The sequence below is a fragment of the Falco biarmicus genome, chromosome 8, assembly GCF_023638135.1.
Source record: "Falco biarmicus isolate bFalBia1 chromosome 8, bFalBia1.pri, whole genome shotgun sequence".
Lineage (NCBI taxonomy): Eukaryota > Metazoa > Chordata > Aves > Falconiformes > Falconidae > Falco > Falco biarmicus.
Window position 1 is genome coordinate 21,890,391 of NC_079295.1, and position 15,486 is coordinate 21,905,876.

The 15,486-nt window shown below is 37.9% G+C and overlaps 1 protein-coding gene across 6 annotated transcripts in view; it reads right to left on the reverse strand.

The window, feature by feature from the left end:
* Positions 1-3,713: 3,713 nt before the first annotated feature.
* The window catches only part of MYO3B (myosin IIIB), a 207,597-nt gene continuing 195,824 nt past the window's right edge, over positions 3,714-15,486 (reverse strand). For 5 of the 6 annotated variants that reach the window (XM_056350236.1, XM_056350234.1, XM_056350235.1 and 2 more), the window contains 3 exons: positions 6,128-6,234; positions 5,707-5,753; positions 3,714-4,390 (listed from right to left, as the gene is read on the reverse strand). In XM_056350236.1, coding sequence (XP_056206211.1) covers positions 4,255-4,390; positions 5,707-5,753; positions 6,128-6,234 — 290 coding nt within the window. In that variant the 3' untranslated portion in view covers positions 3,714-4,254. Of the gene's footprint in view, positions 4,391-5,706; positions 5,754-6,127; positions 6,235-15,486 lie in introns of those variants that run through there. The other variant, XR_008823672.1, reaches the window with a different exon arrangement.

Here is a 15,486-nt window from a genome sequence, read left to right on the forward strand (position 1 = left end):
GTCAAGACTGTCTTTAAATAAAGTATAGCAAAAATCAAAGAGATCTGAATATAGAAAATGGCAACACTAGGAGATTCCTAACAAATCTTTATAGTGTGCAAGCATTTATATTGAATGAGAAGTGCACTAAGGGTATGTAAAGAGTAGTATAAAGTAAATTGGTAACTCCATTTTACCCTCTGACAACACAAGTCAGAGAGGTCTCCAACTCAGTTAGAGGACCACATTTAAATACATTCCTTTTGTTTAAAACTGAAACAATATATCCACTTTGTGTTTATGTGCATGTGTGTGCTGTGTGTAAGCGTTTAGTACCACAGTGTGCCAGAAGTCAGGAACTTAGCTGAATTAAAACACGAGACAATTGCTTGAAAGTATAATCATTTGCACTTCTATAAAACACAGGAAAAAAACCATTTAAGTATATAATCATATAAGCATTATGCTTATATTAGCAACTATGCTAAATGACAACAGATAATCAGTAATTGCCTACTAATAGGAAGAAATTTTCCTACCAGGAAGATGACTTTGTAATTGCCCAGTGTGGGTTATTTTCTGTACCTACCACTGAAAAAATTGGTTGTGATTGTTACCACCAAAAGGAAAATCAGTTTTTGGTCTGACTGGACTTGGCAAGGTCTTTAGCTTCACATTATTTATAGCCATATTTTATAAGCTTCTAAGTAACAACAACTCCTTGGATGGCCTGATAGGGGCCACTTAAAAGACCTTCAGTGCACAAAAGCCCTTTCCACCACTCTTACAGTGTATGGGTGAGGGAGGTCACAGTGGGGGCAAATTTAAGATGGCTGCAATTTACTCCTATTCTAAGGTCCTTTTATGTTACTAAAGTGATGTAAATGTTTAAGTGAGAAGCACGTTTAAAATTACCAAATGAAAGGGGCTAATCTCCAAAAGCTCCCTGCCTGATTTTTGTTGGCACAGAGAGAAGTTTTTAAGCCGCCATAACTGAAAGGCAGAAATTGTCCTCAGCAAGAGCTGGTTTCTAGTGCCATTAGGGTCTACACAAGAAATCTACTAAAATCCCTTGTTGAGCTTCACCCTTTTCTCTCCCATCTGCTGAAAACGGTTTAATATATTACACACTGTCTAAGAAATTTCTTCTTCCTGACAGGATTTAAACTCTACTTTCCTACAATATTAAGAACAGGATGGGTTATGAACTATTAAGCAAAATACATTAATATTTCAGGGTAATAAACGTGAAAGGAAATAAATCAGAACAATGCTTTAATGGTATCGAAACCAAATGAGAAAAGCTAAGCAATTCACGTTGGTATGCTCCCACTGACCACGATCATCACACTGACATGTCTCCTGTACTCCTTTTCACACACAAATCAATCAACCCAAACACAATTCTATCGATGTGGGAACAGAAGCTCAACTCTTCTGCCAGTTTTAATGCAACTGCATGGCTCTACAGCAAGCTGAGGATACGACCTTTAATAATGTAAAGGCAAATACGTGCTCCGAAATGAGGATGAGAGAAGGCCACCTCACAGGGGTTATCTGGTGAGGATAAAGTGAACTGCTCAAAAACAAATGAGAAAAGAGGGATAAGTTAGGAAATAATAAAATGCACAGACTACCTTGCTGCACAGTTTTTAGACAAGAAGTACCTAGAATGAAAGCACAGTACTCAACAGCAGCTTTTAGATAGCAACTTCAGTATGAAAATATTAGTGACATTAAACTAATTTGAAAAATTATAGCAGATGCTGTAGTGGCGTCACATATAGCAAGGAAAATAATGTATTTTACCCTTTCCATGCAATTAAAGACTGCTGAAAATCTCTTTGAAGTCCATTTCTGATGGCTGAGATTGATACAAGCTTAACAATTGGGAAGAAACCTAAGGAATGTACTTAGGGAGTGTTTGCATTTTGCTTGTGCTTTACTATTTAATGTTCTGAAGCTGCACTTGTTAACCCTGGCCCCCATTCAGCAAAGCACTTAATCACGTGCTGAAATTTCATTGATTTCAGTGGGACTTAGGCTTTGGCTTAAGTGCTTCACTGAATTATATATTACTTTTCACTTTCCCTTACTCCTTTATGAAATTAATAGAACTACTCAGAGTAATGTATTACTCAGCATAAGGTAAACCGTCACTTTTTAGAGAGGTGACATACCTAACTGGAAACCTCACTACCATTTAACTAAAACAATTGATAAACTCTAACTATGCATAATGATGATGTGATATGCAGTAATAATAAAACTTTATTTTCCCAAATATTTTTCAAAAAGGAAGGATGGAACCACAAAGCATCAATATTGCTAGAACTCTGTGTGATCTATGCCAATATAAGAACGGAGCAAGTAATTTGACTTTTTAAAAAAATAATGTGAATTTCTTTCCAGATATGTTACAAATGAATGGAGAACTTATCCACTGGTAGGAAAAGAAAACTTGTGTGTTATTTTTGATGAGGTATCATAACAAATACTCATTCTTGTCACATTTTAACAAAATGTAAACAAACCGATCTGTACACATGCATTCATATTAGTTGCCATTTGTATTTGCACTGCATTTTTGAATATCATTAATTCATCTGCAGTTACTCACCAATTCTCTGTTGTTTAAGGAGTCCCTAAATTTTAAGGGCTCTAAAGTGCCTTTAAAGTACATCTACCCAGATGTACAGCAGAGGAAAATGAGGAGTGAACTGAAGGACTTCAGTCTCTGGCAGGATTTTAACTTTCAGTTTCAACCTTCTGTCACATTTTGGGTGAAGCATTAGTGAAGGATTGCTCTTCCTAGAACAGCTAAATCTTTCTCTCATCCTCATCCACCCTGCCTGACTTAATTTCTGTGTTTATTAGGAGAGACAAAGCTTTTGCTGAACTGTTTCATTATCTTTTCTCCTTTCAAACCCTATTCTGGCTTAGGAATGCCTGGGCTGCACTTAGGTCTCATTTCCCACGCCATCTTTCCTTGTCCTGTGGTCAGAAAGATGGTGGCAATGAACCCCGATAGCAAGAAATTCTGTAGCTTAAAGGAACACGTGTGAACTGCATCTCCACAAGGAAAAAGGTTCGTTAGCACAGATCAGGATAAACCCATTGGAGGAAGAGAAAACCAAGGATCATAATAAGGTCTATATAATACATGGTCAGATTTAATCAGCATGGTTTCTCAAAACAACAACAACAAAAAAATCATTTTGAGCAAATTTGTAGTAAGGCGGTACATGTGAACATTTTATTTCAAAAAGTTTTTGACAAGAGTTTGTATGGAAAAAGCAGCAAAGAATTGTCACAGATCAAACTGTGGCCCAGAAACAGAAAGTAAAGATTAAGAAACAGTTACCAGCAAAGAATCTTAGTGTTCCATAGAAAGTTATATATTGTTTCATTAAAGATTTGGAAAGAACATGGAAAGCAAGTAGAAAAATACGCAGGTGACATTTTTTCCCAGCTACGTACAAGAGGGCTGTGGAAGTATAGCAATCACTGGAGCCCAGAGATACAGGTTAAGAAAGAAATTAAATGCTTGCGTGGATAACAAGAATCAACCAGTCATAACGATAGTTTCAGTCACGAGGACTATATGAAGCAGCGTGTGCGATGTTAGCTTTAAAACTGTTTTCTTTCTTCTATTTGAAACATCGCTTTAAGTTAAACTTATGGTAAATGAACACGTTATAAGAAAAATATTTACAAGGAATATTGAGACAGAATTACTATTTTAGCTGGTTTTACTTGGTGCACTTTTGTAGCGTTAAAAGCCATACACAGCACAGAAAGTTATAAAGGATAATGTTTAATACCAGTCTAATGAAATACAAAACATTTTCACTATGATTTTTAGTACAGAATTCTTTTAATTCAGTTCAGTTCCTTGATCTTATTTTTCACACAGCTCTACCAGCAGTTGTGCCAGCACAACAGAAGGGATGGCAAAGGGTGGGAACAGCAGCCAGGGGGGAGCAGGGAAGAAGGGGTCGGAACTGTATAAACTAACCTTGCTGCTAAAGAAATATGTCTGTTATCAACACCAACACATACAGGTAGTGCTGCTCCCCTTTACTGGAATTGCTTACAGAAATACAGCTAAATGGGACAGTTTACAGCTGTGAAACAAGCTCTAAATCAGTGAAAGTTACTAGCTGAAACTGTATTTTTTTAACATATTATATAAATACACATACAAAGTTAATTGGAAGAGATTACCAGCATGAAAATACTCTTACCGGTATTAGTCAATACAGTAAGTGAGGTTCAGCTTTGAGCAAAAGACACACTTCTTGAAGAAGGAGGAGATGGGGAACTGAGAAAGCTGTCATCTTCAGGGACAGATTCAACAGCTGACAATGATTTGTAATACTCATCCTCTCCATCCAGTACTTTGATTTGGCTGGAAAGAAAACAATCATCATTTATTAAGTTAAAAAACCAATTATGTTGATACCTTCAGAAACAGAAACTTCTCTGTGGATGTGAAAATGAAGAGTGCTAATACAAGAAAGGAAAAAAAAAAAGGATGTGATTTGATGAGAAAGATACATACTTTTGCTTTGCTATTACTTTTTTATGATTATATTTAGAATTGTCTGAGGATCAGCGAAATGCAATATAGCCTTTCAGTTTGGGTGTACAGAATGATAGACCATCTATTTGCACCAAATGGACATTTCATTTGCACAATATGGCTTTCTTGTCTGTATATGTTCCACAAGTAGGTTATGATTTTGATAACATATTTCAGTTGATGATTTGCTGTGAATATGAGCCAAAGACCACATAGCCAGTTTTGGGGGAAAGCCCTATTGACATCAAGGGGCTTTCATATTCCTGTGATGTATTGATGAGTACTGCAGTCCTATGTTAGTGTTTTCATTCCCTGAACAGGAACACAGACATTTTAAACTAGGGGAGGGAGATAAAATAAACAAAATCTTGTGCAGTCATGCAAGATTTTGGGCTTTAATCTTCACTCAAAAACCTCCTGTTTGTACAGTTACATTCAGAAGATGAACTAAACCCAGAGGAAATAATAAAGTTCTTGTAGATTTTGGAGTAGATGCATTTGCAAGACTGAGCATCCATCAGTTTTCTCTGGTCCACGTGATCAGTCAATGAAATATTTTGGCAATTGTATACTAGCCAGCCTGGCTTTTGTAAATTGTTTTCAGTGATTTCTGCCTATCACCAAGTGATAACTGCTCATGTGGCAATGAGAACTGACTCAGTTCAACAGAGAAGGAGCAACTCCCCTTTTGGCTGAGTGGCCTCTCTGTCAGTTCTTAAAATGTGTTCCCCCAGGAGGGCTGAAGCCCATTGCCAGTGTGCTGCTGCAAAGCTGGCAGGGCTTCCTTCCGTGTTCTAGGTCAGAGAACTTAAAATTCAACATCTTTCATTTGGCACCTTTCACTAGTGCTAAATACACTTAAAAACATGAGGAAAGCCTTTTTTTTTTTTTTTTTTTTTTGTACTAGTAGTACTCAGAGACAGCTGTGGAGCATATTTTATAAGAATCAGTTCTAGTGTCTACAGACAACAGTACATGCAAGTTTTACATTTGTTTCTGCAGAAAATGTCCAATGTCAATGCACAGAAATATGTTAATTGTTTATTTTTAGAAAGCTCTCTAGAAAGTTTTGCATATTCTGTAATATCACAAAGGGCTTCTTCTGTTTACAGTTGCTTAGAACTAAGAAGATAGATATTTACCCAAGTTTTCTTGGCTTCCTCTTGCTCCCTTGATATTCTAGAGTTCCCTGTGGAGAGGGCCAAGAACACACAGTCAAAGCAAAGCAGCAAGTCGTTAATTTTTAATTCAAAGTGATTTTGTGTTGAATGCAAGCAGATGCTGATAATATCAGAAGTCACAGCATAATTTTTTTGATCAAAGGGCTCAAGTGAGCCTGATGAAGCATGCATCTTGCTCGTCTTTGATAAACCACATCAATTATTCACCGTGAAGGCAGACATCCTGACATGAAAGCAACAGATAAAGAGCATAAGCACATGTTCAAGACGAGAGCAGAAGAACGTGGGGGTGGGGCTGGAGGGGCTGAAACAGGTATTAATAACAGAATTATTAACTGGAAACAAAGCCAGTAAAACAGCTTTATTGCCACTTTGAACTCACATTTAACTGGTTATAGTACATGTTGTCCTCAGGGCTATTCAGCATTTTGGGCTGCTGACATCGTCGACGAGGTGTTCTCAGCTTCTGTTCAAGACAGTTTTCTGAACCTACAGTAAGATAACACAATTTAGTTTTAAGCTGTGCCAGGTGCTGTGAACGTCTCAGTGTATTTTAGTCTGTAAACAGTCTTTTCTTCTGTCCTATTTGGTCCTAGATTTATTAGCAAGTCTGTCCTATCCAAAGTAAGCACACAGAAACTTGGGGATCTTTGTTTTCTCTTTTGAAACTTAGTTCAAACACAAGTTTTTAAGCATAACTTCATTTTTACTTCTATAACATTTTTTATTTTTCCATATATCTATATTACATAGCTCTTTATTCCTTTCACACTTTATCTTAGTATCTTCTGTTATCTAAGCAGGAAATGAGGTATATTGTGACTAGCTAGGAATATATCATCCAGCAGCAGCAAAACCATTTTTCTACAGTAGACAGTAATAAAGCCTTTCGACTGATGAGACTTAGTCTATTATCATCGTTTTTATTATATAAAAAGACTACCTTCTTGACATGGCACTCTGTTTCATCTGAGTAACTGGACCAGTTTGTAATTATGCTTTCTTAATATAATTTGTAACATGCTGTAAAGTAACAGTTGCTTAAAGTCATCTGGAAAACAGAGTTTAAAGATGAAGGAAATATTTCAGAAGGGGTGGATTATGAAAAGAACTAGCAGCCTTTTTATTCCTTTTTTTTTTCTTTTTTTTCTTTTCTTTTGGTATTAAGGAAAAAAGACATTATAGTGTGCTGTACTCTGTACCAGGCATCTTCTGTGGCACATCCTCAGGACAACTATTTTCAGGATATATCAGAATCACTGGGTTACTAGAAGACACTGTGGGTGGTAAGGAAAGGTCATTTACCTTTCAAATAAATCTACCAAGGCATTTGACTTTTCTGACATCCCCGTTAAAATTTAGTTCAGTGAAAGTACGAATAAAAAGCTTTTATTGACACTGTAGAAAAAAATATACATCTTACCATGTTTGCATTCCATACTGCATGGGAAACTTGCTCTGATACAAAAGACCAGCACAAAGATCACGTCCTTTAAACACTTCAAAACTGAAGTCAATATGGCTTGTGCTGACGCAGGGCTCTATTCTCACCAACCCATTTGTAAGATCTGGCCTTAAGGAGCAGGTAATACTACAGAAGAGGTTTATTATACACCCAGGTTTGCAGTTTGCAAATGTTGTACTTTTCTGCAATTACTGAGTGAGGTAGAGGACAGTGGTTGAACTTCAGCCTTTTCAGCTAAATGACTGGCTGTCATCTGGGAGATTTTCCCTCTTCTGCTGTCTCTCTCCCTCTCAACAGTAAAATTTGAACAGCATTAGTTTCCTCTCACTGTGGGGCTGCAGTATCTGTGTGGGAGGGGAGCACTTGTTTCATGCCAACCGTCATGTTCCCTCACGCCACCTGGGAGGATGGTGGCTTAAATGGCCACCAGGGAACTGACTGCAGGGCTGGGTCTAAAATAATTTAAAAAATATAGAGAAAGGTTACCTTTTTCTCCAGTAATACCAAATAACTTCCAAATAACATACTCACGCTGCTTGCTAATTCAATACCCAAAGCTTCAAGACTTCATACTTCCGAGTTCAGTAAACCTTTGTATTTTTGCTTAAGAGGTTGTGATGGCGAAGCCTGAATCTTTGCTACTTACCTGTACTGTACATAACCAGACAAGGCTGAAGCTGTTCCAGAGAACACTGCTGGGGAAATTGGGTGCCCAAGTAGTATCTGTGTCTTTGGAAAGTTTTTTAGCTAATATTTAGATAGGACATAGATGCAATTTTGTTTTCTCTGAAGTCTCTGGAAGTTTTGCGGAAGACCTACCATATAACTACAGTCTACTCTCTGTTTGCTCTGAAAGTCACTCAAATTGATCTCTGAGCTTTCTGTCTCAGGACAGGTTTTGCAAGCAATGTCTTCAGCTGCAAGGCCACATGAATTCCTCTTTACAGCAACGTAGTTCTCTAATACCTCTCCATAAATAACTTTTTTTTATTCTAGCAAGAGGGTGGTATGAAAAAAGACTCATGTCCTCACAGTTTTGCATAATTTCACACACCTCTCTGCAGCTTGCCAGGAGTAAAAACACAGCACACAAGTATTTAGAAAATTTCAAACAGTATGATAATCTGATGGGGTATTCTTTTCTTCTTCCCCCCAAATGCTATTGTGGCCTTCATGTTATTTTTTTCAAAACACCTATATCTATAGCCTTTGTTTTAAAAATGTCTTTTATTCATTAAGGATTCTGAGATGCTAATATTTTGCTGTAGCTTTTTATCTTGACACTTAATTATTCCTGTGTATTCTATGGGTGGTCTCCAGCTTGTGTCCTCTAAAGGAAATCCCCTTTCAATGGGCCCATTTGTCTTAGTGTTTAGTAGCATACTACATGAACAGTACAAAATCTGGTAACATTTATCATAAACTACCATATCTGGAGAAAACGGTATTAACATGTGCTCAACACTCAGCAGTTGAATAGGCATTTTAAATGCTGTTCTAAAATATTTGGCTTTGATGACAAACTTAAAGCCACCAATAAGAAAAAGTTACTCGTCATTTTAACAGCAATAGCAGCAGCACCAGATCACTAGGAGGGTATTGTCTACACTGCACCCAAATCATGCCGAGCGCCTCTGGCACGTCCAGGCTCCTGAGTGTGCTACAAATTTAGAGATGAGAGAGCGAGCACATGCATTTCCTTCAGGTTGTCCTTTAGCACCGTTTTTTAAGTAAGAGATCTGCCCGCCTTTTGTCTGGAAGAAAACCTTTCATTCATAACTCTAAGCACAGGAACTCCTTAGCTTACAATTCTTTATTGGTAAATTCCATCCTGCAGTGCAGAAATAACACAGAGTAGGCAAAATGCCTCCTGCCAAGTGCACCATGTCAGATATCTAGCAAGTGTAGGGTAGCTGAGGTTCTGGGCATCCTCTTCCTTTCCTTGCTTGAACGCAGAGAGACTGCTACACATGGGTGAGCAGGCTCATGTGGATGTTTCCTTAAAGCTACCCCAAAATTGATGTTGCTTACAGTGAAGGGAATTGGAAACTGGCAAATTTATACTCTGCTGGAATATACGGTATTTATAAGTAAACAAACTGGTGGTGTTTCTGTTTAGTCCTCTACTACCACTATTGGTTATCCTTTCTATTTCTCTGATACGTAAGAGCCTAAGCCAACAGACCAGGACATTGCAGCGCTCAGACAGATTAAAAAAAATGTGTCTTCCACTAAATGCAAAGTCAAGCATTTGAGTTACATAGTCGGCAAGCAGTCTTTCCAGGAGAGACTCAGGAATCACCATGGGTATTCAGCTGAATATGAAGTAGACTGGGTGCAAAGCAGAGGACTACTTAACAGATACAGGAAAACGGTTATATTGTTGAGTGCAGAATTGTTTTGAAGTGGGTGCTGTAAACTGCAGAATGTTTTGAGAACAATTTGAAGTCTGGAAAACCTGCTATAAGGTGAGAAATTTAAGGAGACTATTCTATTTAATTTTTTTCATAAGAAAGTTGAGAGATGATTCGAAGCAAATCTAAACCCCTGTATAGAAGGTGGAGGGTTTTTCACCTTCGGAACCAGAAGTCTGAACTGTCAAATGGTCAGAAGCAGAAGAAAATTTCAGACCAGAAATACAGCACATAGTAAAAGAATGAGTCAGGAGAAAAAAAAAAAAATAGCAGTATGATGGAAGCTCAGGTTGACATTGGCAGCTTTCAGAAAAGGTATGTTTTGACTCAAGCTAAAGCTAAAAACTATTCAAGATACAACATAAATCACTTCTAGCTTAATACGAATTAAGTCTGTAATGTGATTTTTATCATGAGTCTGAATCTGCAGAAGATTTTGTATTGATCTTTTGATTTCTGGGATATACTTTCACAACTGAATTTCCAATGTGATTCTTCTTTGCTTTCTTGTGGCTGAAATAGAAATATTTTTCTTCAATTAGCCATCACATCCATCATACCGACACTTTTTATGACATCTCTTGCCTTGGAGACGACTATCACATTTCTTATGCCATAGCTTATTTAGATGATTTTTCCATTTAAAAATCCATCCTTTCCATAAGCTGCAAAGGATTCCCTCAGAAATGTACGAACTGCCAAACACTAAGATTTACAAAAGACTTCAAAATAAAAAGACTTCAAAGTACTCTTTAGCACTGACACAAGGACTTTCGCATCTAGGATTTGCGCCCTGACCAAAACTTTCAAAACAGTACCTGCAAAAATGCATTTTTCTACTGACTTCCCATGAGGCAGATGACTTCACTAGATACTCCGTGAAGATCTCATCTTAGATGTTCTGTTTGTCCTGCTTATCTTGATATTGAAAACCCGAGGACCAGGCTCTGGGCACACTCTTTGGAGGAACTGAGAATCATCAGATTTTGCCCTCTGAAATGAAGCTAGGGTCTTCATAAACTGTAAACCCTTGCTTCAATAACTCTTTGATGCTGATAACCTCGCCAAGCATTGCTGATTTTTTCTATATGGAGAATTCTGCTGAGAAAACAGTGATGAGGCAGCTACAACTGCATTTGGAACTTGTAAAATCCAGTGATGTGAGTCAGATTGTTTTAAGGTTGGTGCAGCACAGAGGGGGCTCTAAACTCTGGATGACATCTGACTTTCAGCGAGGAATGCACAGAAGGGATCTTTGCCGATGGGTCAGTGCCACAAAGCAGGCTGTGTTGCCAGTTCCCTTGCTGAAGGGACTCCATCCACTACAACACGTTTTGAAGGGTGGAGCCCAGTACTCTTTTTCCTTCTGAAGCCAGTTACCCAAAGCAGGTTTGGAAGGGGTTGGTCTTGTCTCTTTTTCTGTTATAGGTGAACATAAAACTAATACCATAGGAAGGGTAGTCCTCTGATTACTCAGACAGGGAGGTTTATAGGGTACGAGAAGGGGCAGCCTGCTAAAGCGAAAGTAATGGGGCCATTTAGGGGATCATATATATTATTAACAGAGTAAACAAATCCAGTAGATAAATCGGTATGACCAAGAAAAATAGTAAGCATGTGGCTGATTTCCAATCTATAATATCAGATGAAACATGAAAGTGCAACCCTTAATTATAAGCAAATATTAGCACAGACTCATGGGATCTCATCATAACATCTCAAGGTCTACATTCATGAAAATTTAAGCAATGTTTAAAATCATGTTAATTTGTTCTTTGTTTGTTTCTTTTCCTGCCAGTCTAATTTATTCCAAAAGTCTTTGGTTCTCAAGCCTGGATATATTGATCATGCCTATGTAAAGCATTGTTATAGCCTGGGGAGAAGACTTTTGTGGAAAAACTTGTCTTTGTTCTCCTTTGATAATTTATATGTATTTTGATGTTTTTCAAGCTTTTCCAGTTTTGAATCATTTTTCAAGGCAGCAAGTTAACTTCACTTTTTCTCTTGAAGTCTTAGGCAAACGCAGAAATGACCTCACAGAGAATGATAATATACATCCTTGTCCTGGACTGGATGCTAAGTAGATAATTATGTGCAGCATGTTGATTTCAAGGAACAGCTACATTTTCTTCTGTGCCATACAAGTCTGTTCAAGCAGAGCACTCAAGAGGCTAGTGATTCTGGTCACACTCATATCAGTGTTAAATAGGAGCGACTGAATGTCACTTATACAGTAAAAAATGCTATAAATGAACTAGGCTTTATGATTTTAGTTATTTCAGCTTTAGTTTAAAAAGAATAGACATTTACAAAGGGCACATAATGCTGTTCAGCCATGAGTGTTCATACAAACGTATTTTCCTCCCTTTCTTATTCCCACGATTCTCTACAATTTGCATCACACCGTAAGTGCGAAATGGGAGTAAAATGAAAAACTTGCCTGAGAAACAGGATGAATACTTCGGCAGTTAGCCCCACTGAGCTCCTGCTGCACCTGCCTGCCTGCCATACTCAAACCAGTTAACGCAGAACTATCTTGCACGTCCCTGTACAGAACTGCAGTCAGTGTGACTTTAGTATGAGTACTCATTAAGAGGTACCAGGCCCCCATCACAGGGTATTTGTATACTGTCTGTTAAATGCCACCAACTATAAATGCATCAGAAACAAGGACAGGGTAACAGGTCTAATAGGCTTCACAGAACAAGTACTGTAGAATAACCTGTAACTTCATTTTGGATAATGAAGTTATCAGGTCTATGCTATATACTATAAATTTAACCATATTATGGTAGTCCTGCAAAAATGCTGGAGGCTGACAGAAAATAAAAACGCTGTCTGAAAGATTTTAATCTCAGTACAGGCAAAAACACACCAAGAGACAAAAACATAGGGTAGGAGAGAATAAAGAGCAAGACTACTTGATGACTTAAGTAATGAGATATGTCTCTAATATCTTCTTTTCCTTTCTGAGGTTAATGAGAGGAGAAAGAGAAAACTACAGGGAAGAGAAATGTACAGGAACAAGACAAAAAATGAAACAATAAAGTAAGAAACTGAGAAACTAAGGAAGAGAAGGGCATAAACAACCATTAAAGATGAAGCAGTAGAGCCTAAGTTCTGGCATCAGAGGACTTGATTAATCTAGTAACATCAGGAGCCTGGAGGTATATTGACATATTTAATACTATTAACAATTGTAATTCTCTCCATGATACTCCATGCTTACCTAGCAGTAGCTTCAGAGCTCTGCAAATGTTCAATAAGGCCATCCATCCTGTTGATATAATGAGATCTAGTATGATGAGAACCATTCTTGCCACCAAATTCCCTTAGTCCCTTCCTCTACAGAAGATTGTCCAGGAATATTTATAGGGGCTGGTGCTCTTCATGCTGCTAGTGGCAAGCATGGAAAGAACAATAAATCAGATGCCGTTTGAGAAGTTACAAGGCCTCTACCCTTGCTGTCTCTCACAAGATACCTTACTGGAGCTTCATGTAAGTGTTGCTAAGGGAAAGGGCTTTAAATATATATATATTAATGCTTAGAAAGAGTGATTAATCCTTAGCAAATCTTGCAACTCCAGTGTACTCAAAGCTCTTGCTTGGATTCAGTAGGTAAGAGTAGTAAGTCAGATTTAATTATTTTCAGTGTCAAGTGCTTTGTAGTCTAAGTCTATAGCTTCAAATGTAGTTACCAGATTCACTGAAAACACAGAATCTGGAAGGGTCCTATAATACAAAGATTTAAAATAAAACAAACCCAAGCTTCATGATCACCTTAGATCCCCCACACAACTGTGGTGAACTAGAATTGTGTTTATTCAGATGGAGTGTACTCATAGTGCCAAGAGCCATAGACTGCTAGGGAAATTAGTGTAGCCTCTTTGATGTCATGTGCATCCCAGAATCTGTAACACACTGCTAAAACTGTGAGCATAGCCTTTTGTTTATAACCCTAAACAGAACCATTTGAATACACACACTGAAAGAACTCGTAACAGAAGCAATGCATTTTCTTCCACCCAGTGATTCATTACTCATGGCTTCATTTTGGATACAGCAGTTCTATGCAAAGCCATATGCTTTAGATTATAAAGCACACTAAGCAAATCATAAGTTTTTCAAGATGGTATGTAAAGGCTGTTTTTGCATCTGTTTGTTGCCAACAACCCAGATGATACTGTAATTAGAACAACAAATATTTTATGTGAAATCAATCATTTAGCTGTCTCTGAACCCTAAGACAATGGCTTTTAGATACACTTTGTTAGGAAACAAGATCCATAAATAGTTAGAATCTTGGCTTTTGTTATTTTTTCCCTTCCAATGCAATTCTGATCCTTCAGTATTTGTCAGTTCTTTCAGTTTCTATTGTGAGTGATTTAACTGTAGAGGGAAAAGGCAGAGATTAAACAAAGCATACCAAAGAACTAAACTGTCAGTGACTAACACAGGTAAGATTCAAAGCTGTCAGCAAACAGCATGCTTCTACAAGTACAGCCTTGGAAGATGTGTCTTTCTATACATGCTGAATATAGACAACCCCTCATATGCCCTGCATTTAGTAACATCTAATAGTGGGTTCCAGAGATGTGGCAGCTAGACAACCAACCAGTCAAAGCCCAAGAAGTTTGCACAGCTACAACTTTAACTTCAGGAAAAAACTCATGCCAAACCATCCTGAATGGCAGAAACTACTTCTGGACAATGCAGAAAACTTAACTGATTATTATTTTCCTTCCCCTCCTCAAAACTGACCCAAGGTGGTTGTGGAAGCTGCTTTTGATTAATTCTTGTGATCTTTTCAGAAGAGATAGTTACTCATGAAAACCAAGACATTTCAGGTATGCTGGAATTACTACATATCACAACATATTTCCTGGTTTTAGAAGACCTGCTTAATCCAGCAGCCACCAGGTGATGAAGAAATAGCTATCTTACATTACCATGTGAGGTAAGTGATGTCTCTCTTGCTGTTTGAGGAATGCTGCATAATCAATACAAATGAATGAAGAATTTCGCAGGGGACAAACCTACTGAGAGCAATTAAATATGAAGAGATCACTTCCGGATCAGGAAATCCCTGAGCCACAAACCATGTTAGGCTGGAGAGTGTTCTGGGCAAACATCTCTGCCTGCCCTACTTTTGTACTATACCCTAGGCTTTTGCTCTTGGTTACTGTCAGAGAGAGGAAATTAGGCTAAACAGACTTGCATTGGACTGGAAATGCTCTTATGATTTTTTTTTCTTTTTTTATTGTGAGGCTGCTAACATTCAAATTATAAGGAAATAAATCCACTTAAAATAAATTCAACCAGACCAAATCCTCAAGAGACACCTAAACCTGAGGCTGAGGGAAGTCCTCACAAGGCGCGTATCAGAGTTTTCAATGCAAAGATCATTTCAAGGTCAACTTTAAATGCTTATGGCAGGTTGGTTGTATTAGACTTGCCTTTTTGTTAGCACTGCACCAGATTGGCCTGAGCTTCTGAAAGGTAGAAGTAGAAATCCCACGCAAAGAGGAATACAAGGGAAAGCCAGGCATTCTTCAGTTTTCTAGACATTACCCATTTTCCCTTCTCTATAAGTATTTGCCTGAGATACTAGTCCTGAAGTAGAAGCACTGGGACACGCACACAGGCATGGTGCACCCAGAGGCTTACCACGATGCAAGCTTGTCCCATCAGCATTAAGTCATGGTTGGGACTCAGCCTGTTTGTGCAGTTTATTTATTTAGTGAAGTTAAAGAAAATAGGATTGGAAAGAAGTGACTACCCAAGTGACTATTTTGTCCTTCCCTGCCTTCCAAAGTAAAACCACATCTCATGTTGGAGGTATGAGAAAATCTCAAAATTGCT